The sequence below is a fragment of the Colobus angolensis genome, unplaced genomic scaffold (assembly GCF_000951035.1).
Source record: "Colobus angolensis palliatus isolate OR3802 unplaced genomic scaffold, Cang.pa_1.0 Scaffold125, whole genome shotgun sequence".
Lineage (NCBI taxonomy): Eukaryota > Metazoa > Chordata > Mammalia > Primates > Cercopithecidae > Colobus > Colobus angolensis.
The window spans coordinates 8,228,464-8,241,468 of NW_012113697.1; the positions used below are offsets into that span (position 1 = coordinate 8,228,464).

The 13,005-nt window shown below is 38.4% G+C and overlaps 1 protein-coding gene across 3 annotated transcripts in view; it reads right to left on the reverse strand.

Moving 5' to 3' along the window:
• The window catches only part of B4GALT6 (UDP-Gal:betaGlcNAc beta 1,4- galactosyltransferase, polypeptide 6), a 64,164-nt gene that overhangs the window by 17,632 nt on the left and 33,527 nt on the right, over window positions 1-13,005 (reverse strand). For 2 of the 3 annotated variants that reach the window (XM_011933279.1, XM_011933281.1), the window contains 2 exons: window positions 7,228-7,352; window positions 558-674 (listed from right to left, as the gene is read on the reverse strand). In XM_011933279.1, coding sequence (XP_011788669.1) covers window positions 558-674; window positions 7,228-7,352 — 242 coding nt within the window. The remainder of the gene's footprint in view (window positions 1-557; window positions 675-7,227; window positions 7,353-13,005) is intronic. The other variant, XM_011933280.1, reaches the window with a different exon arrangement.

Genomic DNA, 13,005 nt, shown 5'->3' on the forward strand with positions numbered 1-13,005 from the left:
AACACTGCGAATATAGCTGAGGTAACTGTAGGGTGCTTTGGTATAATTTAGAAAAGAACTTTGAGTTGCACCAGTTATGAGTCCAGATGTCTATACATGAGTCTAAATGCTGCCAAGTAGCCTAAATTAGAAAATAAGCAGTTTCTCAGTTAAATGAAACTTTACAGAGGTTTTCAAAAATAAACAAAGATCATAAGCCTAATGAAAACATAAAAAGGAATAATACTGCACGTCAGAGACACATTTAATCCTGTAAGGTAAGTATCAGCTGTACAGCTATTTTAAAAACCAGAGATCGACAATCCAATATTTAGAATGTCATTAAAATATAACGAGGCTATCATACTAAAGTGAAACATGATTGCTAATTAACTCGTTTGACCAAATTACTATTATAAGAAATATATAGGCCCAATCCAAAATGTAATTTCACCCAAGTATAAAACAAATAATTTGACTTACCTTATTAATCCTAAACTACTAACATGTTTAATCTAACCAAATCTAAGAGTTTAGATTCTAGTCTACTTAGTGACCACTGTGAAAAGTATTCTCACCTGTTCAATGACATAAAAGGCAAATTCCAGCCGCTGCTTCTGGAGCATTGGGATCAAATGTAAGAAAAAGATTGGAAGATGTTCATGGCGATTACGGAACGGAATAAGAACTGCCACCTTTAAAACAAAATAGTCATGTATGTAAATAAATACAGTAGCACATCCTAGTATAAAAAATTAATCCTTGAAAACTTCTCATGGTTTTAAAGCCACACCCTTATAACTTTTCTCATCAGAGATACAGCATTAAGCAAACATGGAGAAAGCCCTTGCTGCATGCATCTTATAAAGCTGAGAGGTAGAAGAGGCTCTGAAGGTTTTTCTGAGGACTGTGGTCTTTAACCTGTGAACACCACGAGAAAGTGTGGAAGGATTTTGAAAGAGTGATAAATCAGATGTGGTGACTGCAAAGACTACTTTGGTGGCAGTACGGAGAGCAGATTGGAGAAGACCAAAAAGTTGGTTAGGCGATTAATACAGCTGTTGAGAAAAAAGGTCATGGTAGCTTAAACTAAGAGGAGGATAAAGGGGAAGAGAAGTACATGGGTTTTCAACACATCTAAGAGGTAAGCTAGCAGGATCTGGCTATCAACTGGGCATGAAAAGTAAGGGAGGGGAATGTATCATAAGAGTAACTTCTTGGTTTTAGACTAGATCCTAAATAATAACTTTCTGGATTTTGAATTGAATTTAAAAGACATTTCACTTAATATCTACTATCTTACACATGGTTTCTCTGTCCTAGAGATATTTTCAGAAATATAATAGAAACCAAAATCTTCAAACATGGGGTTCCAGCCATAGCATACAAGAAAACCTCACTCATACATGATACTGCCCCAAAATACACATGAAGTTTGATAATATAATATTTTTCATTTAATCAAAATGCAGAATTAAGTTTTTGATACATTTTTAAAATGTATTTCAGTGGTAGGATAATATTCAGTTTAAAATGAGGTTGGCAACAATCCATAACAAGATGATGTAAGCAGCACAGAAATTTGTCCTTTATCAAAGAAATTTGTTCTCAGCCAAAAAGCAAAAGAAGAAACACGTACATAGAAATGAAAATAGTTTTAGTATGTTAATCTTTCTTCTAATATGAAATAAAAAACCTAACGTAATTCTCAAACTCAACACTTAAAAACACCATCTATATAAAATGTTTTAATGTAATACAGGAATAAATGAATAATCATCAATCATCACTAATTCAAATCCTCCATTTCTTGGATCCAAACTTTGTCATACAATCTATATCTCCTTACAATTTAGATTTTGCCTTTGAAAAACCTAAAGTGTTTTCTAAATTACTTTTCTCAGCAACTTCCTAGTTGAGCTAGCTTTATTATTATTGTGAATTTTCTAATAAAACTGAAATTAAAGCAAGTTTTCCACAGATCATAAATTCCAAATCATTAGATTTTCAAAAAAAGACAACAGTGAAAGTGTATCTAGCCAAAATACTTCTGTGTTACTCTATAATTTGGATTTTTTAAATATACAATCTAAACTGGTTGTAACAGAATATTGTGAAAGAACATTAAATCTATGATTTACTAAAATTTTATCTATACCAAATAAAGTTTATTAATAAATGAATAAATGCAAATAATTGAGAATGCATAAGTTGTGCACCTAATCCTTTTAAAATCAGGACCTGATATTAGACATCATCAAATGAAAATAATACTTAACACCATGTATTTTACATTACCAGGATCATAGATGGCAGAAATTTTTAAATTATTCAAACATTTTCATTTATAAAGAGAACAAAAAATGATTTAGTAAAATTGAAGATGTCTAAACTACAAACTCCACCATTCATTTTCCCCTAATGCTGATGGGATAGCGAAAAAAAAAAAAAAAAAAAAGACAATGGCTGCTATGAGGCTGACGTTTTCATGATTATATTAATTACGGCATATCTGTCTGGCAAATGGTAGGAACTAAAGAGGTCTGGTGCTCTTGCCAGCCCAACTTTGGGTTCCACTCCCGTTTAAAGGTCTCTCTTGGCTCAGGAGCCTGAGGACCACGAGGCTACCCCAGCCACACCCGCCCAACACCCAAGACCTCTTTCCTGCCCCCGCACAATGGCTGCCAACTTACTGCTGGGCTTCAGTGCCCATGGCTGGCATATTCAAGGAATTCCCAAATCAAAACAACTGCCAACCCAGCTCAGGGGTTTGCTTTTAGGATAGGAAAGTGCTATGAAAAGTAAAAGGAATAAAAGGGGTTAGATGGTGAGTACATATCCCACTACTGACCTTATCTAAAGCATATCCATGTGATAACATGTAGCTTAATAAGTCAAGCCTGCCCTTCTTGATTTGGAAGTTGGCCACGAGTTGGCCACCTATGACATAATGTCAATGAGCTGTAAAAGCAGTTAATGCCAATTATAGATATTTGAGGGAAGAAATTATTAAATGGCTACAGAGGCCCAATTAAAGACAGTGCATATTAATTAAAGACAATTAGACTGAGTGATGAGCTGAACATATAAGGATAAATAAAAGGTAAAGTTCTAGCTCCCAATACAATAACCTCTTCAATGAAGTATTTAAATATCAAGAGTTTTTTTTTTTTTAATCTTATAAGGAAACTGAGACGGTAATGAAAGAAATTACCAGTGTCTTGGCAAATTCAAATAAGCTAACCTCATGTGCTAACAGCAAATAGATGTCCAAATTTTAATGAGAGGGTTATTAAAGATTGTGAATATGTGATAAATCTAAAGCAAAGCTTTCATTAAAGTAAAGCTAAACAATATCTTAAAAATTCATCTGGCACATCAGTTCTTGTGTTTGTGGAAGAATGTCCTGCATAGTTTACAATTTTTTGTCTAGAAAATATCTCAGTGTTCTGTGATCATTTATTTTAAGGCTTAATAGCCTGTTTTGGGACATTCTTTCTTCTATGTGCCCTATGCTGTTTGAGCCACTCTCTTGTTGATACACCTCCAGTGGAGACTGAGAACATCTGGTCACTATCTTCTGATAAAACAACACTTCATCCTCCTGAATCTCTCCTCACCACCTCTTGATCAAGCAAAATTATTCCATTCAGTTTGCTCCTACTTTAAAATCACAAATCTTGCTGAACATATGCACCATTTTTCCCTTGCTTATTTTCTCCTATATTCACCATGAGGAGATCATCAGGAAAAATGTGTATCACATCAATTTCTCCCACTAAGTTTCTGTCCTACTTCCAAATTTTCAGCACACCACCAGCTACGGTGTGTCCCTAAATGACATGGCTTTAGGTTTGGTAACCTTAAGGTAAATCTAGCTATCTGCCACTGAGTAATCAGAAGCTGGCAAACCCTCATTCTCCTTCAGTGTTTTTAGTTCCATCTTCCTATTACTCCCAATTTCCAGTACCCACAGGAGCAGTTCTCAAACTGGAAGCACTTGGTCAAACATGCAAGTTCTTGTTCCTTCCCACCAATAGAATCAGTATGTTTGAGGACTGAGTTCAGGAATCTGCATTTTTTTTTTTTTTATTTTAGAGATGGGGTTTCATTCCATAGCCCAGGCTGGAGTACAGTGGTGTGATCACAGCTGCACCAAACTCCTGGGCTCAAATGATCCTTCTGCCTCAGTCTCCCAAAGCACTGGGATTACAGGTTTGAACTACCACACCTGGCCAAAAATCAGCATTTTTACCATATGCCTCAAGTAGTTCTGAAACAGGGAGGCCAAGACCCATCTTTGAGGTACATTGGACTACAAATGAAACTCCAGGCCTCTGGGTAGACAAGAGCATCAAGCAGCTGCCTGGTTCTTTAAGCCTGGAAGTTACAGATCAAAGTTGTTCATCAAGCTCTCCATCTGAAATCCGAATGGAAAGTCAATGTCACAGGTAAATACTTCACTTTTAATGACCTGCAAAGCATCCTCATGTTCTTTAGATATAAGTTTGCCCCATAAGGTGTCCAACCTGTGCAGAAATCTTCTACTCAAACCTGCAGCATTCAGGAGTATCTAGGAATTGCTGAAATTACTACTGGTTTTTTGCTTGTTTGTTTTTTGAGATGGAGTCTCACTCTGTTGCCCAGGCTGGAGTGCAGTGGCACGATCTTGGCTCACTGCAACCTCTGCCTCATGGGTTCAAGTAATTCTCCTGCCTCAGCCTCCCAAATAGCTGGGATTACAGGCCTGCACCACCACGCCCAGCTAATTTTTTGTATTTTTAGTAGAGACGGGGGTCTCACCAGGTTGGCCAGCTGAAATTACTAGTTTTGAAAGATCTCAGTTCTATTTAATTTGCCATCAACTAACTGCACTGGTATTTTTCTCATTTAAAAAAGGGGCCTCAAATACTAAGAATCAAGTTGATGACAGATGTTTAATATAAATCTAGTCATTTCTTACTTCCCTCTCTCTCCACTATTCCAATATGAGAATGGAACATTATCAGTAAGCAGGTAGGGATGGGTAGGGGGAGAAACTGTGTAACTAAATATTTAGTGAGATGACAGTTATATAATATTTATGTGAATATAGCTCACTTCTGAATAATCTCCAAAATTCCTTTCATACCTTTAGTTGTGTAATTCTGAACTACAGACTATATTCTGAGAAGGGTTTGCTAAAAGTTGAAATAAAAGCAGCATTATCATATAGTTCCTAAACAAAATAAGTTAATTTATTTTGAGACAGTCTTGCTCTTTCACCCAGGCTAGAGTGCAGTGGTGCAATCTCGGCTCACTGCAGCCTCCACATCCCAGGTTCAAGCAAATCTCACACCTCAGCCTCCTGAGTAGCTGGGATATGCCACCATTGTATTTTTAGTAGGGATGAGGTTTCACCATGTTGGCCAGGCTGGTCTAAACTCCTGGCCTCAAGTGATCTGCCCACCTCAGCCTCCCAAAGTGCTGGGATTACAGGTATGAACCTTAGATCCCTGAATTAGTTTCTTTCCAGGAACTCTTTTCAGTACTGTTACCTACTGAGTCATACGTAGTTTATAGTCTACTAGTATCTCTAAGTAGGAACTACTTGTGTGATACACCGGTCTCCTGGAAAATGAGAACAAAAAAATTTAAAATCCATCTGGTATAGACCACTGGAAACGGGACAAGAATACTTCATTTTTCCTATCCCAAACTGTTCTACTAGTATGCTACTAGTAGAGCACACCTGAGGGGTGTGCCATATCCTGTACAAACAACTATCTGAGTATCAACCTCCGTGCTATCCCACAGCCTCGGTGACTGAGTGTGCTTCTTTTTCTATTAGCATTCAATATACGCCCTCAATACCCAAATGTTAAAAATAATTTACGTGCCCAGGCTATTTTTAAAAGGTGGAATGTACATAAATTGGGCCGCATTTCATATAGATACAAATGTGAGGAAAATCAAGAAATATGAAGAGATTCATTTGTTAAATGAATCTGATCTGAGAAATAGTGTAAGGTAATTATAAAATAAAATGTTTTGCTAAAATTGGTACTGGAATCCATTTAAGCAGCTTCACAACTTGTTCAAGGCAATAAGAAAGCTGACCATTTATTGAATCATTTGTAACAAGGCCAAAAAGGCTTTTATTTGCCTTATAGACTTAATTCAACAAAACTGTGTTTAGTGCTTAACTCATACAAGACAATGTGCTCTGTGTTGGGAATACAGATACAAATAACACACATCTTCAAACACAAAGAGTTCATGGTAGATGAAGTCAGAGGGTCGTTTTCATGAGTTTAACAGCATATGATTTTCCTTCCTACTAGTGGGTTTTTTTTTGTCGCGGGGAAGTGAACATACAAATATTCTAGAAGTATACTAATGTTTTAAAAGAGAAAACTGAAACTGTCTCCAGATCAAGATGATATCACAATTCTTTAGGAAATAACATTTGATTTAATCAGTTGTAGTTTTCATTGGAATTACATAAATGTTATTTCTTACTCAAACGTAATAACATTAGATGAATATGCACTTATTAACCAATTTCACAGCTTTGAGGGCAAGTCTGGTTTAAATTATGGCTTTCAATTTTTCAAAAGCAGCAGAGGCAAACCCACCCCCTTACAGTTTTTCAAACAAAACAGTGAATAGAATTCTGACATACCAAAAAGACTGAAAGCTTGGGCTGTGCCTTCTGAAGCCAAGAAGAGCCCAAAGTCCAACTTTTCAAGTCCCACAGTGATCTCTGAGCAGCCTCTTTATAATCTTGGATTCTGAGAAACACAGCTTGAAGACCCCAACGCCAGACCAAACTGAAAATCAGGATATTAATATCCTCCGAGAGAGTTCTCACGATTCCAGAAATTGGTGAGGCTATGCTTGCAGGTGTCAGTAATCATTAGGGACAGCTGCAGGAGGCAGGGAACTCACAGCCTCTCTTCCAAACAGAACAGAACAACAGAAAAAATCTATTTTCCAAGCCAAACTCAAGTCACGTATTTATTACCAGGAACTCAAAGAGAATGAACCGAGCATCTATTTTGTATCTACACAGGTGCATTTACAGTCTTCACACGTTAACACTTAAATCACATTTGAATTATAAATAGTAAACATTAAAGACAAAAATACTAATGTTTTAAATTTATCAAGACTTAAAGACATTTGTCTCTGTATTTTGAATCAAGCACATTCTTTCCTCAAATGCATAGTAACAGTCAAATTGCTTATGAAAAGAATTTACCTCACCTTCCATCTGGGTTTACAGTCTTTGGGCCTCCAATGACCCCCTGGCTCAATATCTAAATCCTTGGAGAAGAGTTGATGAATTTCATCAAAACTGACTTCGCTTACATTGACACTGAGGAATCCTCCTGCAAATTAAAAATGTGAAGAATTGTTTTAATATTTTTTGCCTCAAAGATCTAGTAGAACAAATAATAATCAGCAGGGTGATGGCATAACTTAGTTGCCAGGAAAATACAGTTTATTCCTATTACCACCACAAAATTATGAAGAGCACCCCCTTTCACTTTTAGTTTCAATGATAATATATACGGTCACCCTACTATGTTTGGTAAATCAGCCAAAGAAAATCAAATTCTTTTTAAAAACCTTTTTGCTTTTGGGTAACATATCGAATAATTTAATATTCTTTGGAAAATGTTTGCATGTCATTATAACTTAACACTGCAATTTAACAACTATTCAAATATTTTAATACCATTTTTAATTTTAACATTTTCAACATAGGGGACACAATAGCACAGTACTTAATGAAATAAGCAGTCAGATTGACTGGGAACTGATTCCTAGCTTCTGCCTATCGGGAAAATTATTTAACCTCTCTGTGCCTAAGCTTCCACCTCTGTAAAAAGGACAGTAATGCCTGCCTCCCAAGGTGGTTGTATCCATTCCAAGAAATCACCTGTGTGAAGGATCATATGTAGTGTCAGGCATTAGATACAACCAACAAATGTTAGCTACTATTACTGTTACCTGCTGACATTTCTTAAGAGAGGGAATTTGCAAACACAATTCAAAGCATTGATTCTGAGCACTTACCATATATCAGGCCCCTTGGTATACAAAACTGAAAAACTGCTTCTGAGATATTCCTGGTCTAATAGACACTCATTCTCCAAATTAACAAATATATGACATTACTGGAGGTGTTCTTACTAGCAGCTTTTCTAATGTATACCATTGAAACAGGAACGAATCTTGAATAGAAAACCACTTGCATTAACCCCAAAACAGAACTAAGAATCAGGAAGTCTCTGTATCTCCCCCTGAATTAAAATAGCTGCATGATCACTAACATCCCTTCAAAGCAATGCTATAGTCAATGATTTCACTGTTAGAGAGAACAGGATGTAAAAGGCTATTGGAGCAAAACTACAGATCTTCTTCTAGCAGTTTTAAAGTCATCTGTTAACTTCCAAATAGGTACAAATTGCTCTGGAGCGCCCTCCAGCCAAATTCTTCTCTCTGACCTCATCTCATAAAATACAAACCAACAAATGTTGAGGTTTCCCATTTCGAGTCTTCTGAGTTTCATGTAGCCACAATTTCACATAAAAAACACTCAGTTCCTCTCCAGATAGCCTCTTTGCTCCTGCTATTCTATATTTTATGAGTTTTCACAATAGCCTTTCTTCCTGTCCCCACTTCATCCTAACCAGGCAGCACTGTCAGTAGCCTCCACGCAGGCATGCTAGAATATTTTACATCGAAATACCTGCTTCCCAGAATAAGTTAGAAAAAGAATTGCTATCTTCTAATGCCTGCCTGTTCTACTGACAACATAAACAGTCTTTTATAACGAAACACTCAGCCTTCAGTGTGACAACATACGCAAACGAGCTAATCTTAGAAGGTCAGATTCATCTACAAGAAAGAGAAACCTATGAACTTGCAGAGAAAGAGTAAGTAAAATGTAAGACTGATTGGTCAACATAAGTACAGACTATCATGACTCAGCTGACAAAGAACGGAATCTAACACTGTAATCAAATAAAATTTACACAAATAAATCTGATACATTTAATAGTATGCATGATTGCTAAAATGATAGTAATTAGGCTAAATAATAAGCAGTTCATATAAGTAACTGAAGCTGGTATTCTTTCTGCACCGTTAAACCAAATTTTTTGTCTTTTTTCCAGCTTTATTGCTTCAACAGCTGTAATCATCATTATTGTCAGCAGTTTTCTCCAGCATCATTTGCAGTTTAATTTCCATCTCCAACGCATATGTGCTGGCAAGAGACAGGCTTTATTTCTTTCCCTCAATAGAGAGCGCTTTTTCTGTCCATCACTATCCCCATGCCTGAGGTATCCGAAGTTCACACTCCTCGGGGTTGTGCGCTGCCCTCCACCCCAACCCCATCCACACCCCTCAGAGTCCATCAGGAGCTTTCCTACGTGCTTGTTGCTCTTTGCTCTGAAATCCTAATAATTTGCTGATGGAAGGCTAAAGATTGACCCGGTGGCATGCTCCCCATGATAACAGCAACATCGCTATACTGGGGAGTGTGCGGGGCAGGCCTCCCAGGACAGGTATTGCCACCACTGGGAACGGCAAAAGTATGATCAGAGAGAGAGGAACAACAAACACGCATCACTGTGGGGAGTGGTATTAGGGAGAAGACCCTGTACATAGGAAGGGAAGGGAAGAGGGCATGTTATAAAAAGAGTGGCCGGGAAGAAGTACACTGCAGATAAACTAATGATGGTGGGGTTTCCAAACCATCCTCAGGAAGGACTTCTCTCGGGGATCCTGTGGTAGGAGGAGGGAGGACTCAGGCTCCTCCAACACGGCCACTTTCATCTCTTTCATGTACTCTTTTGTCCCCTTTAGGTTTCACTCAAGAAAGCCTTCCACTGCTTTAAAAACAAAACAAAAGGCTTCAGAAAACCAACTGCTATGAATTAAGCCAGAGAGGGAATGTCCTTGTAAAGAAGGACGCCATCAACTGGGCCAGTCCCCTTTACTTCACTTGCTGAGATTTCAAGAGCAACTGAAGAGATCCACTGAACTCCATGGACAGCCAATCTTCACTCTCCTCTGTGGTGAATCTGAGATTTGTTGTTGTTGTTCTTAATCCCAGATGTGATCATATAAATCTGAGATTTTTAACTAGCACAAGTGGTTTCTTTCCCAGTTAGAGATTTAAAGATCAGAAAATAAATACATTGACTGAAATCCATTTACCCAGTAGTGTAATCACAATCAGCAAATGTAAATAATATAATTTACCAAATACTGAATTTCACTATTTTGAAGGTGGTGCTGGGCTTAGAAAGGAAAGACCAGGAGAACTGAGTGTCTGAAGAGTGGAGGGGCTGCCAAGCACCTAGAGGGTCAAGGTGAAGGACAGGGAACTCAAGTCAGCTGGAAGCTACCTTCCAGTCATGTGTGCCAAACTGCTTCTGTCATGTGTGAGGGTAACTTAGTTGCACCATTGGTTATGTAGGACATTTACTATAATTTCCTAATGCAGAGTTTGTAAGACATGCAGCAATGCTGCCCATCTGGGAAAGCCAGGCGTGCATGGGCCAAAACAACAGGCTTATTGTGCTGTGGATGATAATGTATCACACGACATGATTTAGGATTTTATTTTTCTATTAAAATATAATTCTTAAAATAACAAATATTCAAAACCTATGAATTACCTACATTTATATTTTTCTACCATTTCAAGTAAAATTTAAGGCATATAATCTCCAGAGAGTTGTTTGCTCTATAAATCAATAGTTTTAAATGACTGTTTCATTTTGTTTGGAGCCTATATCTATTTTTTGGTATCTAAAACCTAATTCTGGATATGTTGGTTTTGTCTGTTTTACCCTCAGGGTTTTAAATGTGCACAGCTCAAAGAGCTGATGACAGTGTCAGAGAAAGACCTGAATTTCCCCTAGAAATGTCCCTTAGGGCAAATTCCTCTCCAAAGCTAGAAAAGCATTTTTATGATAAGATGGGACATTCTCTCCCCCAGCCTCTGTGCTGCCTCCTGAGCATAGCTCTGAGACTGAACAGTTATGAGGCACCCAGCCATCGGTCATCTCCTGTCCTTTCTGAAGCCAACACTAGACAATGCCTATTTCAAATGCTTTACTTAAGCTTCTCGACTTCTAAAATTTTACAACCGCTGCTTAACAAATGATTTCTTACTCAAGTTTTCTTGAAGCAACCAAACCTGAGCATTCTAAACGTAAGACAGAGCATTAGTCACACATCCCCACTGCCAAGGGCAATGCCTGGACACAGAATGAATGAATGAATGAATGAGTAGGAAGATTCCTGTCTCATCCCTGCTTCCACCTACCTGCATTTCTACTCCCTGGCTCCATCAGGTGCTAAAATATTTCTTTAAGACATTTATGCAAAACTGTGCATCCAACAAAGGCCTAATATCCAGAATCTATAAGGAAGTTAAACAAGCAAAAAACAAATAACCCCATTAAAAAATGAGCAAAAGATACAAACTTCTTAAAAGCAAACATTCAAGTACCAACAAACATATGAAAAAATGCTCCAAACCACTAATCATCAGAGAAATGCATATTAAAACCACAATAAGACACCCTCAAATACCAACAGGAAAAGCCATTATTGAAAAGTCAAAAAACAACAGATGCTGGCTAGGCTTGGCAAGAAAAGGAGATGCTTATACACTGTTGGTGAAAATGTAAGTTAGCTCAGCCACTGTGGAGAGCAGTTTGGAAATTTCTCAAAAAACACAGAATTACCATTTGATCCAGCAATCCTATTACTGCGTAAATATCCAAAAGAAAATAAATCATTCTACCAAAAAGGCACATGCACTATTATGTTCACTGCAGCAATATTCACGATAGTGAATTCACAGTGACACCCCGCTCTTTGTCCAGACCCTGAATCACAGTCACCTAGAAATGACTGGCTTTCACCTCTGACACTGCACCCTCTCATTAAAGCCTCTCTCCCTTTCACCTTCTACCACTCCCCTCCCATGAAGTCCCTCTTCAACTTCATGAAGACTTGAAGTCCTCTCTGCTATATCCACATTTTCCTCTATCTGGCCTCTTTATAAAGTGGTTTGCTAATTTTGACGTGTGCCTAAGCATTACCAGCTGTGCTTGTTTAAAATGCAGGTGACTAGCCACACTGTCAAAGTTTCTGCGTCAGTTGAAGCTCATGGGTCATGGTTTTGTCCACTGGCTTTAACTGAACACATTTCAACAGCTTCAACTACCCACCACTGAGTCCTGCCTTTCAAAGGAAAAAGCTAGAACCCACTCTCCAAACCCCTCTAGCAGGTAGGAGTGGTCATGTGACCAAATGCACCCACAGGAGAATGGAAGCAGTAGTAACAATGTAAGGACAAGGGTACTCTGCAAAACTACCTTTCAAGTAAAAGTGGTGGCAAAAGCTTCTAGCTTTACGGGAACCAAGAAGTGGCACTTCTGGTCTCCAGACCTGAGCAATGCTGGTAGGAGGTGTAAGCCCTGACAAGTGGCAGCAGGGGATGTTTCAAAGCGGTCTGAGCCTTGTTCTGGCTGCTCAATTTCTCAACCTAATTCTCTAGCCACCCAGGTTGTCTCTGGGCTCTCTAATTTATTTTCATGAATTCTTTTTTCTCTTAAATCAGATAAAGTATATTCTGTGGTTTGCAACCAAGAGCCCTGACTGTCACAGTCTAGGGTTTAGCTCAGAGGCTGCATTTTTAACAAGTATCCCAGTTACAACTTTTTTTTTTTTTGAGACGGAGTCTTGCTCTGTCACCCAGGCTGGAATGCAGTGGCACCAACTCGGCTCACTACAAGCTCCACCTCCCGGATTCATGCGATGCTCCTGCCTCAGCCTCCTGAGTAGCTGGGACTACAGGCGCCTGCCACCACGCCTGGCTAATTGTCTACATTTTTAGTAGAGACGGGGTTTCACCATGTTAGCCAGGATGGTCTCGATCTCCTGACCTCATGATCCACCCACCTCGGCCTCCCGAAGTGCTGGGATTACAGGCGTGAGCCACCGCGCCCG